The following is a 15,813-nucleotide window of genomic DNA, read 5'->3' on the forward strand; positions in this document are numbered from 1 at the left end:
TGCGCAGAGCCTCATGGCTTTGCCAGAGTCTCTGCCACCCCGACTTCTCTTGACCTGGCCTGCTTTGCTCTGCAGCCCCTGTGCCTGTGAGTTTGCAACCCCTGCTCTGGGCCTACCTCTGCCCTGGGCGGTCACACTGACTTTCAACGGCCTGTTAACATGTGCCTGTTTCCTTACTCACTGAATGGGTAAAAACCACAGGCTTTGGGGTCAACCAAGTTAGGTCCAAATCCTGGCTCTAACTCTTCAGACCTTAGCAAGGTTTTTGGTCTCTGAGCCTCATCTGTAAAATGGGTGTTATAAGAGACTGTGCCTTATGTTGGGTTGTCCTATGGACTCAGATGATGCATGTAAAGTTCTCAGCACTGTACCTAGCACATAGTGAGCACTCCATCCAGGTACACTGTTAGTAGTCACAGTGCACAAGCCTAGCTCGGGATGAGGCCACAGCAGGAATGCAGTTGATGCTTGTTAAATGAAAGAAGCAGTGGAGAGGAGTCCTGGGCAACAGATGAAGTTGCAGAGTAGAGGTTGCAGGCAGCTCAGGCCCATGGGGCCAAGGGAGGAAAGGCCTCACCGCCAATGTAAGGACAGACGTGGTGTGCGAGTCGGCAAAGCCTGCCGCCAGGGTCTTCGGACGTTACCTTGGCACCACCTTCTGGCTGAGGTGTGCCTCACACCCACCCCCTCCATCCACAGGCCAGAGAGGACACTACAGTGGGTTCATCCTCTTCGCTTATGTTTAGAATTGGCAGGAGACCCTTAGCATTCCTATGGCCCCAGCCCTTCATCACACATCTAGGGGGAGAAAGCCCAGAACCAGAGAGTGACTTTCCCAGGGTCACACAGAAAGTTCCTGGCCGAGCTCCACTTAGAACCCAGAACTTGCTACAGGGGCCGAGAAGAGCAACCCCTTCCCGTTGTCAGGGATGCTACGGTATACAGGACTGTACCTTCTCGTGCGTGAGCTCTGCTGCCTTTTAGGGGAACTTCTCCCGGAAGCCAACTCTGCCACAAGGAAGAACTGCAGGTGGTTTATTCAGGAGTTGAACCGAAGAAGCCCCAGTGGGGAAGTGGGGGAGTGAGACGGAGCAGGCAAGGAAGCCAGTGCAGAGGGGCCGCTGGGGCTCCATCTAGGGGACCCAGAGACAGTATAGGACACACCTCAGATTTGTCTCTCGCAAGGGCAAGGAAGCCGGGGCATTTATCTTGCAACTTACATTGCTAGTTGGTTGCGAGGATCCCCCAGGTACATCTCACCTACAGCACACATGCACCAAGGACGTTTTCCAGACCGGGGAAAGCCCCAGGGCAAGCGATCCCAAGTGCCTGCAATAGGAAGCCAACTGCTTATCTAGGAATGTGGATGCCAAGGGTGGCAGTTCTCAAAGTGTGGTCCCTGGACCAGCAGCATCAGCATCACCAGGGAAACTTGTGACAAATGCAAATTCTTGGGCCCCACCCCAGACCTACTGAATCGGAAACACGGAGGTGGGGCCCAGCCACCTGTCTTTTAACACGTCTTATAGGCGGTTCTGACACATGGACAAGATTGAGAACCCCTGACCTGGGAGAAGACGAAGGAGGCATCAGAGCATCTGCTATGGGACTGGCTCCATTTCAGATAAAGAAACTGAGAGGCTAAGAGGCAAAAGTGACCCATCCAAGGTCACACGGATAATAGGTGGCAGAGGTGGGTCTTTTGTCTCTTTCTGCCATGCACAGAAATGAGTGACTTTCCCTACGTTTTCATAAATGGGCAGTATTTGGACTCTAGGTAAGGGAAGAGGGTGAGGTCTCAAAGCTCCCCTCCCCCGCAGCCCACAACGCCACCACTTTGCTCCGCTTTCTAAACCAAACGTCTCCCCCTGGTGCATCCAAATGACTCTTGAAGCTCTTCTGGGAAGGCTGCCAAGCCAGGTGCCCCTCTCTTGGCTCCCAGCTGCCCTCACAGCCTCCATCGGGGACAAGCCCTCTCCACCCCCACCCTCCAGGCAGAGAGACACACTGGAAAAGTCCAAGGCAGCTTCTTTGGGGGGAAAGGTTGAGATCCCTGGGTTAAACCAGCCTGGCCTCACCCTCACCACGACTCTTTCATCTTTGTGCCGCTGGGCTTTGCATTGCTCGTCCTTCTCCTTCTTGTCCTACAACCTTCTTCCCCTCCCCTCCCCTCCCCTCCCGTCCCCTCCCCTCTGCTCCCACTCCATCTGCTGCTCCTCCTGGCTAGGCTCCCCCTCAGTTGGCACAGCAGGAAAAGAGAACAGGACGGTTTATTTTTATCCTAAGATACTGCTGGCGGGGAAGGGGGCACCATCTGACCGAGAAGCAGCAGCTCTGGTAGCAGTTGGGAGGTCAGAAGGACCTATAGATGTAGGTTCCAGAGAGCAGGCAGGTCTGAGAGAAGCAGTGCAGGACCAAGACTGGGGAGCTCTGGGCCGCTCCACTACCAATTGCTGTGTGACCGTAGGCCAATCACTTCACCTCTCTGGGCCTCCATTTCCACCTCTCTTAGGGAGGGAGGGCTGCAGGCCCTGCCTGCCCCGAAGGCTGTTTTTGTGATCAGGAATCAAATGGAGAGAACCCTTTGCAAACAGGATGTCAAATGTGAGTGCCCATGGAAACCGCCCTGGCGGGGCAGCAGCCTGAGCACATTCTTATCTATCCTCAGAACGTGCCCCAATTCTGTGGGCCTGACACCACGTTAAGCAGCTCATGTCACCAAGCACGTCCACCCCCCTGTTTCTTTTTACATGTTTGATGACTTTTTAATTACATAAGCATTATGTGAATTCACTCTCCTTTTGGGGAAAAAAAAAATGAAGCATTATGGGAAAGCCAAATCTTCCTTTAACCAACCCGCCCCCGACCCTTCTTCCCCAACCCGGACATTACAACTCTTCGAGCTATGCATTTTCTGTGTATCCTTCCAGAACCCTCGTTATACCGACATATATAATACATATTATGCTTATACACATATCCATAGACGGTATATCACATTGTTTTTCCCATGACAGTGTTTTTCAGATCCTGTTGTATAAATATATTATAATTTTATTTAGCCAGTCCCCTGTCGGTGGACAGTTAAGTGAGTTCCAGTTGTTTACTGAAAATCCACAACGCTGCTCTGGATATTCGTGTATATGCCTCCTTGGGCTCATAGAAACCACCCTGAGGCAGCTGGACATTGAGCTGCTGGTTGGAGGGTTTGGTGGATATTACTACATGGTCCCCGCAAAAGTTTTGCCTCCATCTTTAAAAGCAAGTTGGAAGATTGAATGAGCTTCAGGGATGGGGTTCTCCGAGGTGAACTGTCTCTGAACCGCAGGGGTGCAGGCAGAGGGGGATGTGCCCAGCGCCAGCCCCTCGCCCTCCAGCCACAGCAGCAGCTCCAGGCTCCCCGGCCATGTGCTCCTTGGCCCACACTGCCACGCTCCTGGACACGCACAGCCTCACTGTCTCTCCTGCACCGAGATGCGGCTCTCTTTGCCATCCTCCTGGGTGACTGGCTGGCACCCGTGTAAGGTCTCCTGCACCGGAGCAATGGAGTGGGGTCCAGGAAAATCCTCCAGATAAAACGTCTCCTCAGGAACCTTAGGGTGGAGGGCCTGGGGAGCCAAGGCCTGAGGTTACCCCCAGCAACACCTCTGAGGAGCTCTTCCCTCAGAAGCAGATCCTCTTCCCAAACCCCTTCCCCTTTCCCAAACGGAGGCTCAAGGCTGATTCCATGGGCGCCTCCTGCCCCCTGCTGGCCACACCGAGGGTGTCAGGCAGCTTCCAGAGTGGGAGCCCGTGGGTTCAAGGAGCTGCCTCTCCAGGCCCCATCCACGGACCCCAAACCAAGGCCAAAGATGTGGTTCCCCACATACTGAACGCCAGAAAAGAAGAGCAAATGTCAGATTTTGCCACTGGTGCCGGGGCAGCTCTGTGGGGAGGTGAGCTCTGGAGATGACAAAGGCTGGTGCCAAGGGACTGAACAGGAGATCCCTGGAGCACCAGAGTCCAGGGGACAGTTCTGCTGCCACCACACTGGCCACAGGGACACACCCTGAATCAGTGTTACTGCCATACAGGCAACAAGTCAGTCTTTCTTTCCAGTTTGCCAAAACTCTGCCCCAGTTCCCAGGGGTGACCTACCTTATTTTCTGTCTCCTTGGCCACCTTTCCTAGAGAGAGAGAAAAAAATGCAATGCGGAGTTGATGAGGCCACAGACTAGATCAGGAAACAGGTGGCCAGTCCTACGGTGCCTTCTCCTCCCTCCCTCTCACATCACCTCCCCACCTGGGAACTCACTGATACAGGCAGACACCAACAGAACAGCAAACAGGATCCCCATCGTGACGGGGATCACCACCAGGGCTCTCATCCGATACCGCAAACCTAGAAAAATTGAGACTTCAGCGATGGCTCCCCATCCCCACGCCCGAAGCTGCTGCACCTTGCGGGACTCTCAAATCCTTCGTGTCTGAGCTCATCTACATCAGATGTTTCAAACAGGTAGCCTGGTAAAATGTGGCCAGCAGATGTCTGTAGTGTGATCAGCACATTTAAAAAAATTTTTTGAAATATTTGCCAACATTTTAAAACTGGGAGATTGCATATTTAAATCTGGATATCTGGTTTCTCCTAGAAATTTAGAAGGTCTAGCCCCAGTGGGCCAGCAGCCCCACCTGGCACCCATCGGCCAGAACTGAGTGATGGTAGCTGTCTCCACTGGCTCGCCACACTCCCCACCCCTCCCTACTCTCTGCCCAATGCTGAGGTCCAGCATCATTTATGTCTGCACTGCTGCCTTTGTTATAGAAGAATGGAGGGGAAAGTAAAGTATTTCTTGTACCTAAGTCTCTATTCTACATGGGAAGATGAGAAAAAGACCAAGAGACAGGTCAGGGACTAGGGTGAAGCAAGTCAGACACTCGCCTTGGGACAAAACTTAAGGGGGCACAAAAAACTCAGTAATCAAGATACATAATATTTTAATGTCATGTTTTGAAAAATCAGATCAGCAGACATTGGCCCACAGGCCAGCCGTCTGTTTTTTAAATACTGTTTTATTGGAACCGAGGCTGGGATTAGGACGAGGTGATTGAGGCAAGGTCGTGCAAGAGCAGGGTCAGATCTTGTCTTTATTTAAATTTTGATATTTTGTTCATTATGGATTTTTTTGCATTAATTTCAATTTTTTAAAAAAATATTGCATCAAAATGTTATCTATCTTGATTACTGCGTTTTTCTGTTACCCCAGGAAAGTGCCTCGCTCAGCTCACTCGAGTCCCAGCCCTGCCAAAAGGAAAGTGAATTTTAAGAAAAAGCAAAGAGAGTGCATTTTTCTTACTTCTGACCTTTTTCATTTATTAACATGACCTGCCTAGTCCCTGTAGTTATTTGAGTCTGTGATCTGTGCTGTCGGCCACCTCCTCATTCTAAAATCAAAACTGAGGCCCTGAGAGGAAACAGTGTCACACCATGCTGGCACTCAAAGTGCAGGGTGGCAGACTAGCACTGATGGAACACCTCCAACGTGCAAGAGCCCGTGCCAGGCGCTTACACCAACCTGCTAAGGGAGGTGCTGTTATCGTCCTATTTTAAAGATGAAGAAACTGAGGCTCAGAAAGGGGAGGTGACCTGCCCTGGCTCCACAGGTAAGTGGCAGAGCTAAGATGCCACAACTCCAAACTGCCTCCTCCTGTCACTTCATTTCCCCTCCCTCTTTCCCCACCAAGGGTTTCTATGTGCCTCTGTCTCTCCCCTCAGTTCTCCACCCTCCTAGCCTGCTGCCAGGGCCCATTCTCCAGGACTCACCACAAACAGCATCAGTCTTGTTAGTCCCTGCCTGTAGCTCCACCAGGCCTTTCGTCTCGCAGCTGTGTACAGACACATGTGCGCACACACACACACATACAAAGAGACATTAAGTTTCCCCAGTCATAAGATTTCCAACCCCCGTGGGAGACAGTCAACAACAACAAGTCCAGGTTCACTGAGCAGCTATTACATGTAACCTCCTAGGCTGGTTATTATGAGAATGACACAGACTCTGTTCTTATGGAACTCAGGAGTGCAGAAAAAAGATTGTTGCACATCTTGAAGGAATAATAATAGGAGAGTCTCTAAAGAATGCCAAGCTTTGTAACAGAGGCTAAAGTGAACCGGTAATTGTTCAGAGAAGAGGAGACAAAATCCACAATGGCTGGAATGGAGAGATGATGAGTTCTGCCACATAATTCTCTGCTGTCCTGTATATCACAGGATGTTTAGCAGCATCCCTGGCCTCTACCCACTAGATGCCAGTGGCATCCTCCTCCCCAGTCGTGACAACCAAAAATGTCTCCAGATATTGTCAAATGTCCCCTGGGGGACAAAATTGCTCAGTTGAGAAGCTCTGGTTTAAGGGTCATCCAAAAAGACTTCCCTGGGGAAGTTAGATCTGAGTGGACCCTGGAGGATGTAAAATTCTGAGCAGCAGTACATTCTAGCTAAGCAGGACAACGTGATATGAGGGATTAGGTGAGCGGCATGCCAGATGGTGTTAGGGAACTATGTAAAATGGGTTCTTTAGAACCAGATCACTGATAATCAGCCAGGAAGGTTTTGACTGGATTCAGCGGGTGAGTCACATCAGCATCCAACCCTATGACTTCAGTAGCGAGAGCACTCAGCTGGCCAGAGAGCTCACAAGAGGAGAATTACAGAAAAGTGGCCACCAGCAGGCCACTGCAGGAGTCGAGATATGAGATGATGAAGACCCAGTCCAAGGTGGTCCCCGGAGGAGTGGGGAGGGACAGAGAAAGACACCACAAAGAAGAAAACATCTAAAGTGGAGAAAGAGAAAGAAGCTTCAAAGTAAGCACATGCATGAGAAGACTCTTACATGAGAAGAGTGCCCAAGAGTTTACAAAACACTTTTACATGTCTTTTCCTCAAGCCTGAGAGAGGAAGGTCATGCCCATGGTCCAAATGAGGACACCGAGGCTCAGAGAGATGAGGGTCACACACTGACACGGGGTCACACCCTTTCTAAGCTGCAGCAAGGGTGGAACCCAGTGCTCTGACTCCACTACACCAAGGTGCCTCCAGTTATCATCCAGCATTTATGGAGCAGCTACTATGCATCCGGCACTGTTCTAGGCATAAGGGATGCAGCAGTGGAAGAAGAAAAAAGCCAAGTCTCTACATTGAAGGAGTTTGCTATCTACTGGAGAAAGGCAGACAGTAAACAAATAACAAAGTACGTATGGGATGCTACTACTGTGTGGACTCTATGTGTGTCTGCATGTGTGCATTTATTTGTCTGTACATAGAATCTCTGGAAGGACACACAGGAACAGGGGCTGCCTCCAGGGAGAACTGGGTGGCTGAGGGACAGGGTAAAAGGGAGACTTATCTTGATAGGCCCTTTTGTGCCCATGCGCTCGTCTTACCCATTTTTAAAAATTCAATGTAAAAGTTAATTGGGCGTGTGTATAAGGGTATTCCAGGCAGAAGAGTTTGATGCAAGAGAAGGAACAATGTGTTGAGGGGATTGCAAGGAGCGTGATGCGGGGAGAGGTCAGGAAATGGAGCTGGAAGGTCAGAGGCCATGCGAAGGAGACTGAGTTTCATCCTAGAGGCATAGAGAATCATGAAACATTTTAACTAGGGAATGCCATGATCCGAAATGAGCCGTAGAAAGCTCACTTTGGCAAAACAATGGAGAACCAGCTGAAGGGGAGAGAACAGAGGCAGGGTGGCTGGTGAGGAGGCTAAGACATCATCTAGACCATGGTGATGAGGCCCAAACTAAAGTGGGGACAGTGTAGATGGCGAGAAGGAGTCGTCCCAAAACATTTGGAAGGCCAGACGCACAGGATCTGGTGACTGATTCGGGGTTGGAGGTGAGGGGGGACCATGGGACGAGTGCCCATGGACATGATGGTGGCTTTCACAGATGGTGAGGGGAGGGGGAAGGTGAGTCCATTTGGGGCCTGTGGGTCACCTGCGTGGAGGTGTACTCTCGGCAGTTGGATATGACAGTGTGGGACCCAGGAGACAAATCTAGACAGAAGATGTTGATTGGAAACCATCCGAAGAGATGGTAGCTGAAGCCATGGATATGGATGAGATGGCCCAGGGGAGGCAGGCAAAGTGATTGGATAGTAGAACCTAGAACAAAGGCCTAGAAAATGAGTTAAGGAGGAAAAAGGAGAAGGAGCAGAGGAGGGGTAGATGGAAAGTAAGAGAGGTGTCACAGTTTCCCCAAGAAGGGAAGATTGAGAGATCAACAGTGTCTATTACCACCAAGAGAGAGCAGGCAAGAAAATACTGAAAGGTTGGCCATCTAGTTGGCCACGAGGTCACTCTAGGAGTTCTACAAGTGCACGAGTGTGTGTGGACACGTGGCGCAGGGGCTGAAGGACAGGTGGCCAGAGAGAATGGAAGCAGGTCCCATGCCCCTCTTGGGGCAGGAAACACAAGGGCTGAATCCTTATACCTTGTCCAGGAGTGACACTTTTCAAAAGCAGATGATACATTGGAGAAGAAGCCGACTGGACAGGGCTCGCAGATGGTATCAGAAAGCCCTGTAGCTGGGAGGAAGGAGGAGGCATTAATCATCCCAAGGACCACCTGTCCGGCCCTTGAGGGAATCGGTGGACAGGCAGGGCAGGAAGAGCCGCCTGCTCTAAGCACCCTTTCCCCAGCATATCGCTTCCCCAACTGCTGCAGCCCCTAGGAAGGCTCCTTCCACTGCCCTCCCAAGACAGACACCCATGGCGGCAGGTGGAACGAAAAAGGTTCCATTTCCTGCTCACTCTGGCGGAGATTCCACGTAGGTTGGAGTCCCCATTCCCTCCGCCTCTGGGGCTGAGTGCCCACTGCCCAGCCCCTCACCTTTGGCCCTTGGCTCCTCTCTCTTGCCTCTAGAGCTGATTCCCAGACAGGCCACTTACCGAGCTGCTTGACCCCAAGACCAGGGGGGCACAAGCTGTGCAGGGTGCAGCTTTCACAGGCATCGCTGGAACAGTGTTGGCCTTCATGACATGTGCAAGTGGCGTCTGTTTTCGAGGTGCCCTCCCTCTGGACCCGGAGGCCTAGGTCTGAGCAGAGACAGGCAGGAAGGATGGGAACTCTTTGCTGGCCATGCTCGGGGCCCCGCTCCTCACACATCCTGATCTTTTTTTCTCAGACCCTCGTCCAAGTAGGGATGGCGATCAAATTAAATAACTCAGACTCCAACCAATCAGAACAGACCTTGGCTATAAAAAAAAAAAAAAAAAACAGAATGGGGGCCGGCCCAGTGGCGTAGTGGGTTCGAATTCTTGGGTTTGGATTCCAAGTGCAGACCTACACACTGCTCATCAAGCCATGCTGTGGCAGCGTCCCACATACAAAGTAGAGGAAGATTGGCACAGATGTTAGCTCAGGGACAATCTTCCTCAAGCAAAAAGAGGAAGATTGGCAACAGATGTTAGCTCAGGGCCAATCTTCTCACCAAAAAATACCAGAATGGCTGCATGGTCAGGAATGAGCTGGAATATCAGCCTGTCTCCCAAGTGCCCCTTCCCCAGCAGCCCACGCACTGGGGTCGCAGTATTTGTGCTGGTGACAACGGTTCTCTCTGTTCCAAGTGTCTAGGAATTCGCCTTCATTGCAAGGAGAGCATTCTGTTCCAGTGATCTCCGTGCAGTCATGCACCAGTTTCTCTCCTGGAAAACATCAGCAAATGAGGCAGCTCCAGCCAATTCAATGAATCAGACACTTACCAAAAACCGACCAGGCTGGGCTTTAGGGCGGGGGTATTCAAAGGGGACAGTCTTGGACCCTTCTAGCCTTCCTAGTCTGGTGAGGGACATGGAAGAGATAGGAACCCTAGTCCTGGGTAGGCAGAGAGGGAACCCAGAACATTCTGACAGCCCTGGGCAGGGATGGAAAATCCCAGGGGTTATTGAAGACTCGAGTTTCAGTTGAAACATGGGGTGTGCATCTGCCAGCAGACCAAGAGGGGTCCCACTATAGAACTAGAGGGTTGGCATCTCACCTGGCGGGCACAAATTACAGCACCGACTGCTTGTTAGGTATTGGTTTCCTTGGCACACAGTGGGTGGTTCTGGGTGGACCTACAAACAGAATCGGGCGATTTGAAGGGATCTTGAAATCTCTGCTGTAGCCTCCCTGGCAGGAAGGTGGAAATCAGCCAGGACAGAGGTTAGAACTGAAGTGGAAGTCCAAAGCAGAAAAATGGAGGCTGCATATAACTTGGTGTGTTTGTTTTTAACTAAATTTCCAACTGGTATGATTATAAAAGCACAGAGAATCATTCTGGTATTCTACAAAGCGATTGCACCGGAACCTCACACTATTCTCTGAAATAAACAGATCTTCCTTTTGGCTTGATTCCTGAGTCCTTCCTCTTCCCAAAGACCCAAAAGCACAGGAGGACCCCAGCACCTCCCCTGGAGTGCTGAGGCTGGCTGGCTTCAGCGGTCCTAGTCTTGGCTGGGGCTATATTTAGCACCTGGCCTCTTCCTTCCAGACTTCTGCTCCCCACCCTCTTCCCCTCTCCAAGCCTCATCATGTTTTCTCCCTCCAACCCCTCATCATCTGATCATCCAACCCCTCTTTCATGAAATGCCAGGATTGTGAAGCTGCAAGGATAAAAATCTAATTCTTTCACTTTACAAATCATGAGACTAAGGTCCAGGGTCACTTACCCAGAGTCACACAGTGATAGAATCCAAATGAGAACTCAGGTCTCAGTACTCCCTCTCTCCATCAACTTGGGTCTCACCTGCACTATTTTTACTATATCCAGGTACCACCCATGCTATTAATTACTTCCTGTTACTCTAAATGCGTTTATTTTAAATTGGAACCTTATATCATCGCCATGAGAGAAGAACCAGTATCACTTCTCATAAATGAAAGGTAACCCTAAAAATAAATTCAACAGAAACAAAACAGTGTTATTAAACCCCAGCTGGCTGCTTCGCTTGCTGACAGCCCTCTGCCCCAGGCCTGCTCTTGATTTTTGTTTAAAAAGGAGGATTAGCAAGTGCTCAAGAGGTATTAACTATATTCTAGCTCCAGAGACTTATTTCTTGAAAATATGAGAAGGATTTTAAACAGAACTGTAAAGTAAATCAATGTTGCTTATAGATTTATATATATATTTATATAGTTCTATATATCCATGCACTTCCTAAAACCTTCCCACACTTTGGGAACACCCAATGAAAACAGCACAAGTTTGAGTCAAACAGCTTAAGGCTCCAATCTTGACTTTGTAACACTTACTAGTTATCTTCCTTCTCTTAGCCTCAGTTTTCACATCTCTAAAATGCCCCACAGATTAGGTTATGAAGACGAGAAAGAATATGTGTATATGGCCTGTACAATGTCATAGTAGGTGCTCATTAAATGGCAGTTTTAATTATCATACATACGTGAATATCTACTTGGATGCTATCTGGCTGACTGTCCAGAATCCTGCCTAATTGGTGGCTTGCATTCAACCTGGGTGGGCAAATTACTTACAGAAATGTACCTTACCCCAGATGGAGAAGGAGGTGGAAAAGGCTGCTGCCCCCACCATCACATCACAATGCACCGCCCTGTGCATGTTCTCCCTGCAATCCTGTGGACCTTCCCACCACACTCTCAGAGCAATGAAACTCCTTTATGCCTTTTTCAAACACATGAGAAATATACAGCTCCTCCTCTGAAAGTCTGTCAATCCTGAGTTCCTACTCCATAGCTCCAGTCCATCTGATGCAAAGAACCCCAGGACCGCGGCTTGGAGACTCTCACCATGTGAGAGGCAGGCTCAGGAATCAGGCAGACGTAGATTTATATCCAGGTTCCACCTAGCTATGAGAATTTTGGCAAGACATTCCCTCTCTCTGAGCCTCAGGTTACTCATCTGTATAATGAGGGAGTTGAAAGAAATCGGACAGAGAAGGCACATAAAGCATTTTGCTCAGAGCCTGACACAGGAAGCTGTCAATAAATAGCCCCTGCTATTGTTGTGGTCACAGCCCAGTCTCTACCTGGAGCCAAAACTGGAAGTATGCTCTTGAGAAGCCCAGACTACCTTTCACCCTACCTCCCTTGGCTCTTTCTCCACTCCTTCCCACAAGAGCCCCCTTCCTCCTCTCTCTGGCTCCACCCTCTTCCTGCCTCCTTTCTCCCTAAGAGCCATTGCTTGGAATGAAAATGAAAGCTCTGGGGCCAGAGCAGCCTCCCGACTGACTCTCTTCCCTTGTTGCTGACCCCCCACTACATGGGTCATTCCTGCGAGACTTCATGCCAGAAACTACAGCCCTCGAAAGTAGGGGGAGCCCAGAGGGGTTGGGATAAGAGGGTCAGGTACTTGGGGGATTCCCAGCCTCCAGAATGAGGAACTACAAAAATATATTTAAACAAAAAGTGAGTCAAGTGTGGGCTTCTGAAAATCCCGGAGATATGCTTGGTTGGGTATATCTGAGCTCTTCTGGTTTCTGGAGAAACCCTTGATGGTCTCCTAACCCTTTCTCGGGTCTTATGAACTGTTCATTTCCCCCAAGGGTTCCCCATGTCATCTTAAATTCAGGAGGCAGAGACAGCCTTGGGTATACCAACTAGATTGGATCACCCAGGATTTGGGGGTGGGGGTGGGAGTGTTAAAAGCTTGCCTTCTCAAAGAGGTACCTGGGCCTCTGCACCCACCCCTTGTTCCCACAAGATGCCCTAAAAGAAAGCAGCCCCAGCTGGTAAAGAGATGATAACAACTCACAGAGGCTGGCATCTGTCCACAATGGGAAAGAGACAGGAAACCGGCCAGATCCGCCCCTTCCCTTGGCCGGCCTCTCTTCCCACTTCCGAAAGCCCTCACCAGTCTCCGCGTGTCAAGCCTCTGAGGCAAACCTAGACTCTAGCCTTTTGACCAAAGGCTTGAGGCTCCCAAAACCCCAACCCAATCCGCACCGTCTATGCACGTTTCCTGCAGTGCCCCCACTACGACAGGCCCTCTGTGGGCTACCTGAGACCCCAACCTGGGAAGAGAGAGAGGCAGCCCACCTCATTCAGCCAGGAGCTGGGTACCTTACCCAGCTTCCACGCACCCTCCTATCCCCCCAAAATCAGCTAGGAAGGTCCCCTCCCCGAAGTATCGCTTCTCTTCCCGGGAAGTTCCCCACTCCCAAACTCCCCGGTCGGGACGGAGCAGAAACGCAACTCACGGTGGTCAACAAGCAGCCCCAGAGCAGACACTGCAGAGGCAGACGAACCATGGCGAGGAGAGAAACAGGCGGCGGAGCCGAGGGCGCGTAGACAGGGTCTCCAGTAACTCGCTTGCCCCAGTCTGTGGCCCCGCCCAGGAAAGGGGCGGGGTCTTCGGGGACCAATCGCCGCAACCAGCCTCGCTGACGGGGCGGAGTTCTCGGCGACTCCCTGCCCTGGGATTTCCCCAGGACATTCCCGGGAGTTCAATTTCCCCGGGAGTTTAGGGACGCGTTTTGGGAGGTGGGGCTGGTCCCAGGGAAAGCCCTTCCTCCTCGCCCCCTGAGACTACAGAGGCCAAGCTGAAGAGGGCAAGGAGCCAGCCGGCTCCCAGCGGGGGCGAAGGGAGGGAAGAGAGAGCCCCACCGGTGCTGGGAAGATGCCACAGGGACCCCCACGGTTCTCCCCCACCGCCTCCGGGAATCCCGGCAGAACCGAAAGCACCTCCACCGCGGATGGCGGGACCTGAGGAAGTTCCCCCCATCCCAGAAAACGGGAAGGTCTCAGCTGGGGTGTGGGAAGAAGGACTGGGGAGGCGTTTCAAGGAAAACAGTTTCCCAACTTAGAGTTTCTCTCTCTTTCAAAGGAAATTCCCTCGTGTGGGCGCAGCGTCCCAGCCTCGCCATCCATTCATTCATCCATCCATGCGTCCCCACCAGCTTCTCTTCCCTCCCAGTTCCCATCCGGCGCCTGGAGACAGGCGTTTAGAGTAGATCCCTGTCATGGGATGGTAGGACCCCTTGAGAGTCTTAGGAAACTCGGGACCCTCTCGTTCTGCGGAAACACACACACCCTTGTGCCTACATTTCCCGGGGTTCCCAGCCCTCCAACCCAATCTTGAACCAGTATTAACACTCTCCGCAATACCCAACACCCGGGTTCTGGTCTAGGCTCTGCCTCTGATGGGCTGGGTTCCCTTGAGCCTCAATTTTCCCTAATGAAACCTGAGGATCTTGAACTAGACAGTAGTTGAGGTGATGACTCTCTAAGCTCTGAATTTCTGGACCAGTACAAAAGGCCAGGCTGTGCAGATCAGGGAGGATGGGAGAGGAGGGAGCTGCTAACCCCATCCTCCTGGCTTCTGCTGCAAAGGGCACATTTGCAGCCCTGTGGATCCTAATCTCTAGAATCCATCCCCTCTTTTCCATCCCCTGTGCTGCTGCCCTAATTAAGAGGCTCATCTTTCACCTGGGCTGTCCCCATAGCTTCACTCATTCACTAAGTACTTGTTGAGCCCCCACTATGTGCCAGGCAACTAACACTTTCTCTCTCTCTCTCGTTGTTCATACTGTTGGAGTTCTCTTTGTAAACTCCAGATCTGATCTGATCCGGGCACTTCACTGCTTAAAAACCTCTTTGGGCTCCCCTATGCCCCCAGAATAGCACAAACCCCTTCTCCCGGCACAGCAAGCCCTTCTCCACTCAGCCCCAACCCCTCTCCCCATGCTCACTCCTAGCCATGTCCTCCCATGCACTTTGGCTTCAGCCAGGCTTGCCTTCTTATTTTCCAAACACACATTGTTTTTTCTTACTGTGTCTTGCTTTTTCCTTACTTCCCTTATCCTTCCTGGAACCAGTTTAAATTTCACTTCCTTTTCATTTAAGCCTCCTCTTAGCTCCCTGAGACAGAGGTAGATACTCCACTCCACCTTAGCCCCTCCCCCTGTTTCCACAGCATGAGGATGCTGAACTGGAACTCCATCTGCCTGGCCTCATTTGGTTGTGAGCTCCTGAAGGGCAGGACTGAATCTCTCCCAGTCCTGGGCACATAATAAGACACCAATATGCATTTGCTGAATGAATGAATAAAGGAGCGAGTGGGTTCAGTAACTTCTCATTCTAAGCTCAGCTTCTGTCAGGAAGGATGTGGGGGCACAAGGTGCAAATCCGGTGGTCGCAACACAGACCTCAAGCCGGTGGTCAGACACTAATAATCTAGGAACGCTTGAAATCAGAGTCTAGGGGGCTTCCTGAAAGCCACCCAAACATGCCTGGCATGAAGAGAAACAGTAAAATATCTTTTCCCTTTTTAATCCACTTTGAGAAAAACAAGCACAGTTTTAATTCCTTCGGGAGTGGGGGGGGCGTTACTATAATAACTTCATCCATTACTTATTCTTTATTTGCTTGATTCCAAAATTGGTCCCTTCACAAAACTGCCTTGGGAAGCAAGTACACAGAATTAAAACATTAATTATATTATATAAAACATATCATAGCAGCAATTAAAGCAGCTTAAATTAATGTGTGAAAGAATAAATAGTAGCCTTCGGGTTGCCCCATGGGGTGAAGACCAGATGAGATAAAGGCAAGATATTTTAGTATATGCATCTCCCAAGGAGACATGTGCTGGCGGGCACAGGCCCAAAGAAGGCATAGAATCTTCTTGGGCTGAGAAGAGTATGCTGAAGGAGGAAAGAGAGAAGATGATTTACGGGGAGGGCAGCAATATTTCAGAGTCCCATCAAAGAGGGGAACTATGAAGGGTTTGATGATGGGAGTAGGGCAAAGGACATTCAAAAGAATGGGGACCTAGGATTTTGTAATCAGATGAAATGGCCTTTGCAGGGGAGTGGGGG

The 15,813-nt window shown here is 50.7% G+C and overlaps 1 protein-coding gene across 2 annotated transcripts; it reads right to left on the reverse strand.

Annotated features, from left to right (window-relative positions):
• Positions 1 to 2,886: 2,886 nt before the first annotated feature.
• On the reverse strand, positions 2,887 to 13,306 carry CD40 (CD40 molecule). 2 transcript variants are annotated; one of them, XM_058562582.1, is made up of 9 exons: positions 13,195 to 13,306; positions 10,017 to 10,095; positions 9,559 to 9,684; positions 8,929 to 9,075; positions 8,472 to 8,565; positions 5,804 to 5,865; positions 4,295 to 4,381; positions 4,138 to 4,166; positions 2,887 to 3,608 (listed from the first exon to the last, which is right to left on the reverse strand). In XM_058562582.1, exons 1-9 carry the CDS (start codon positions 13,243 to 13,245, stop codon positions 3,453 to 3,455), a joined length of 831 nt encoding a protein of 276 aa, XP_058418565.1. In that variant the 5' UTR covers positions 13,246 to 13,306; the 3' UTR covers positions 2,887 to 3,452. The 2 variants fall into 2 exon arrangements, with proteins under 2 accessions (XP_058418565.1, XP_058418564.1); XM_058562581.1 differs by having other exon boundaries at positions 4,283 to 4,381.
• Positions 13,307 to 15,813: the final 2,507 nt, after the last annotated feature.

The sequence above is a fragment of the Diceros bicornis genome, chromosome 19 (assembly GCF_020826845.1).
Source record: "Diceros bicornis minor isolate mBicDic1 chromosome 19, mDicBic1.mat.cur, whole genome shotgun sequence".
Classification (NCBI taxonomy): domain Eukaryota; kingdom Metazoa; phylum Chordata; class Mammalia; order Perissodactyla; family Rhinocerotidae; genus Diceros; species Diceros bicornis.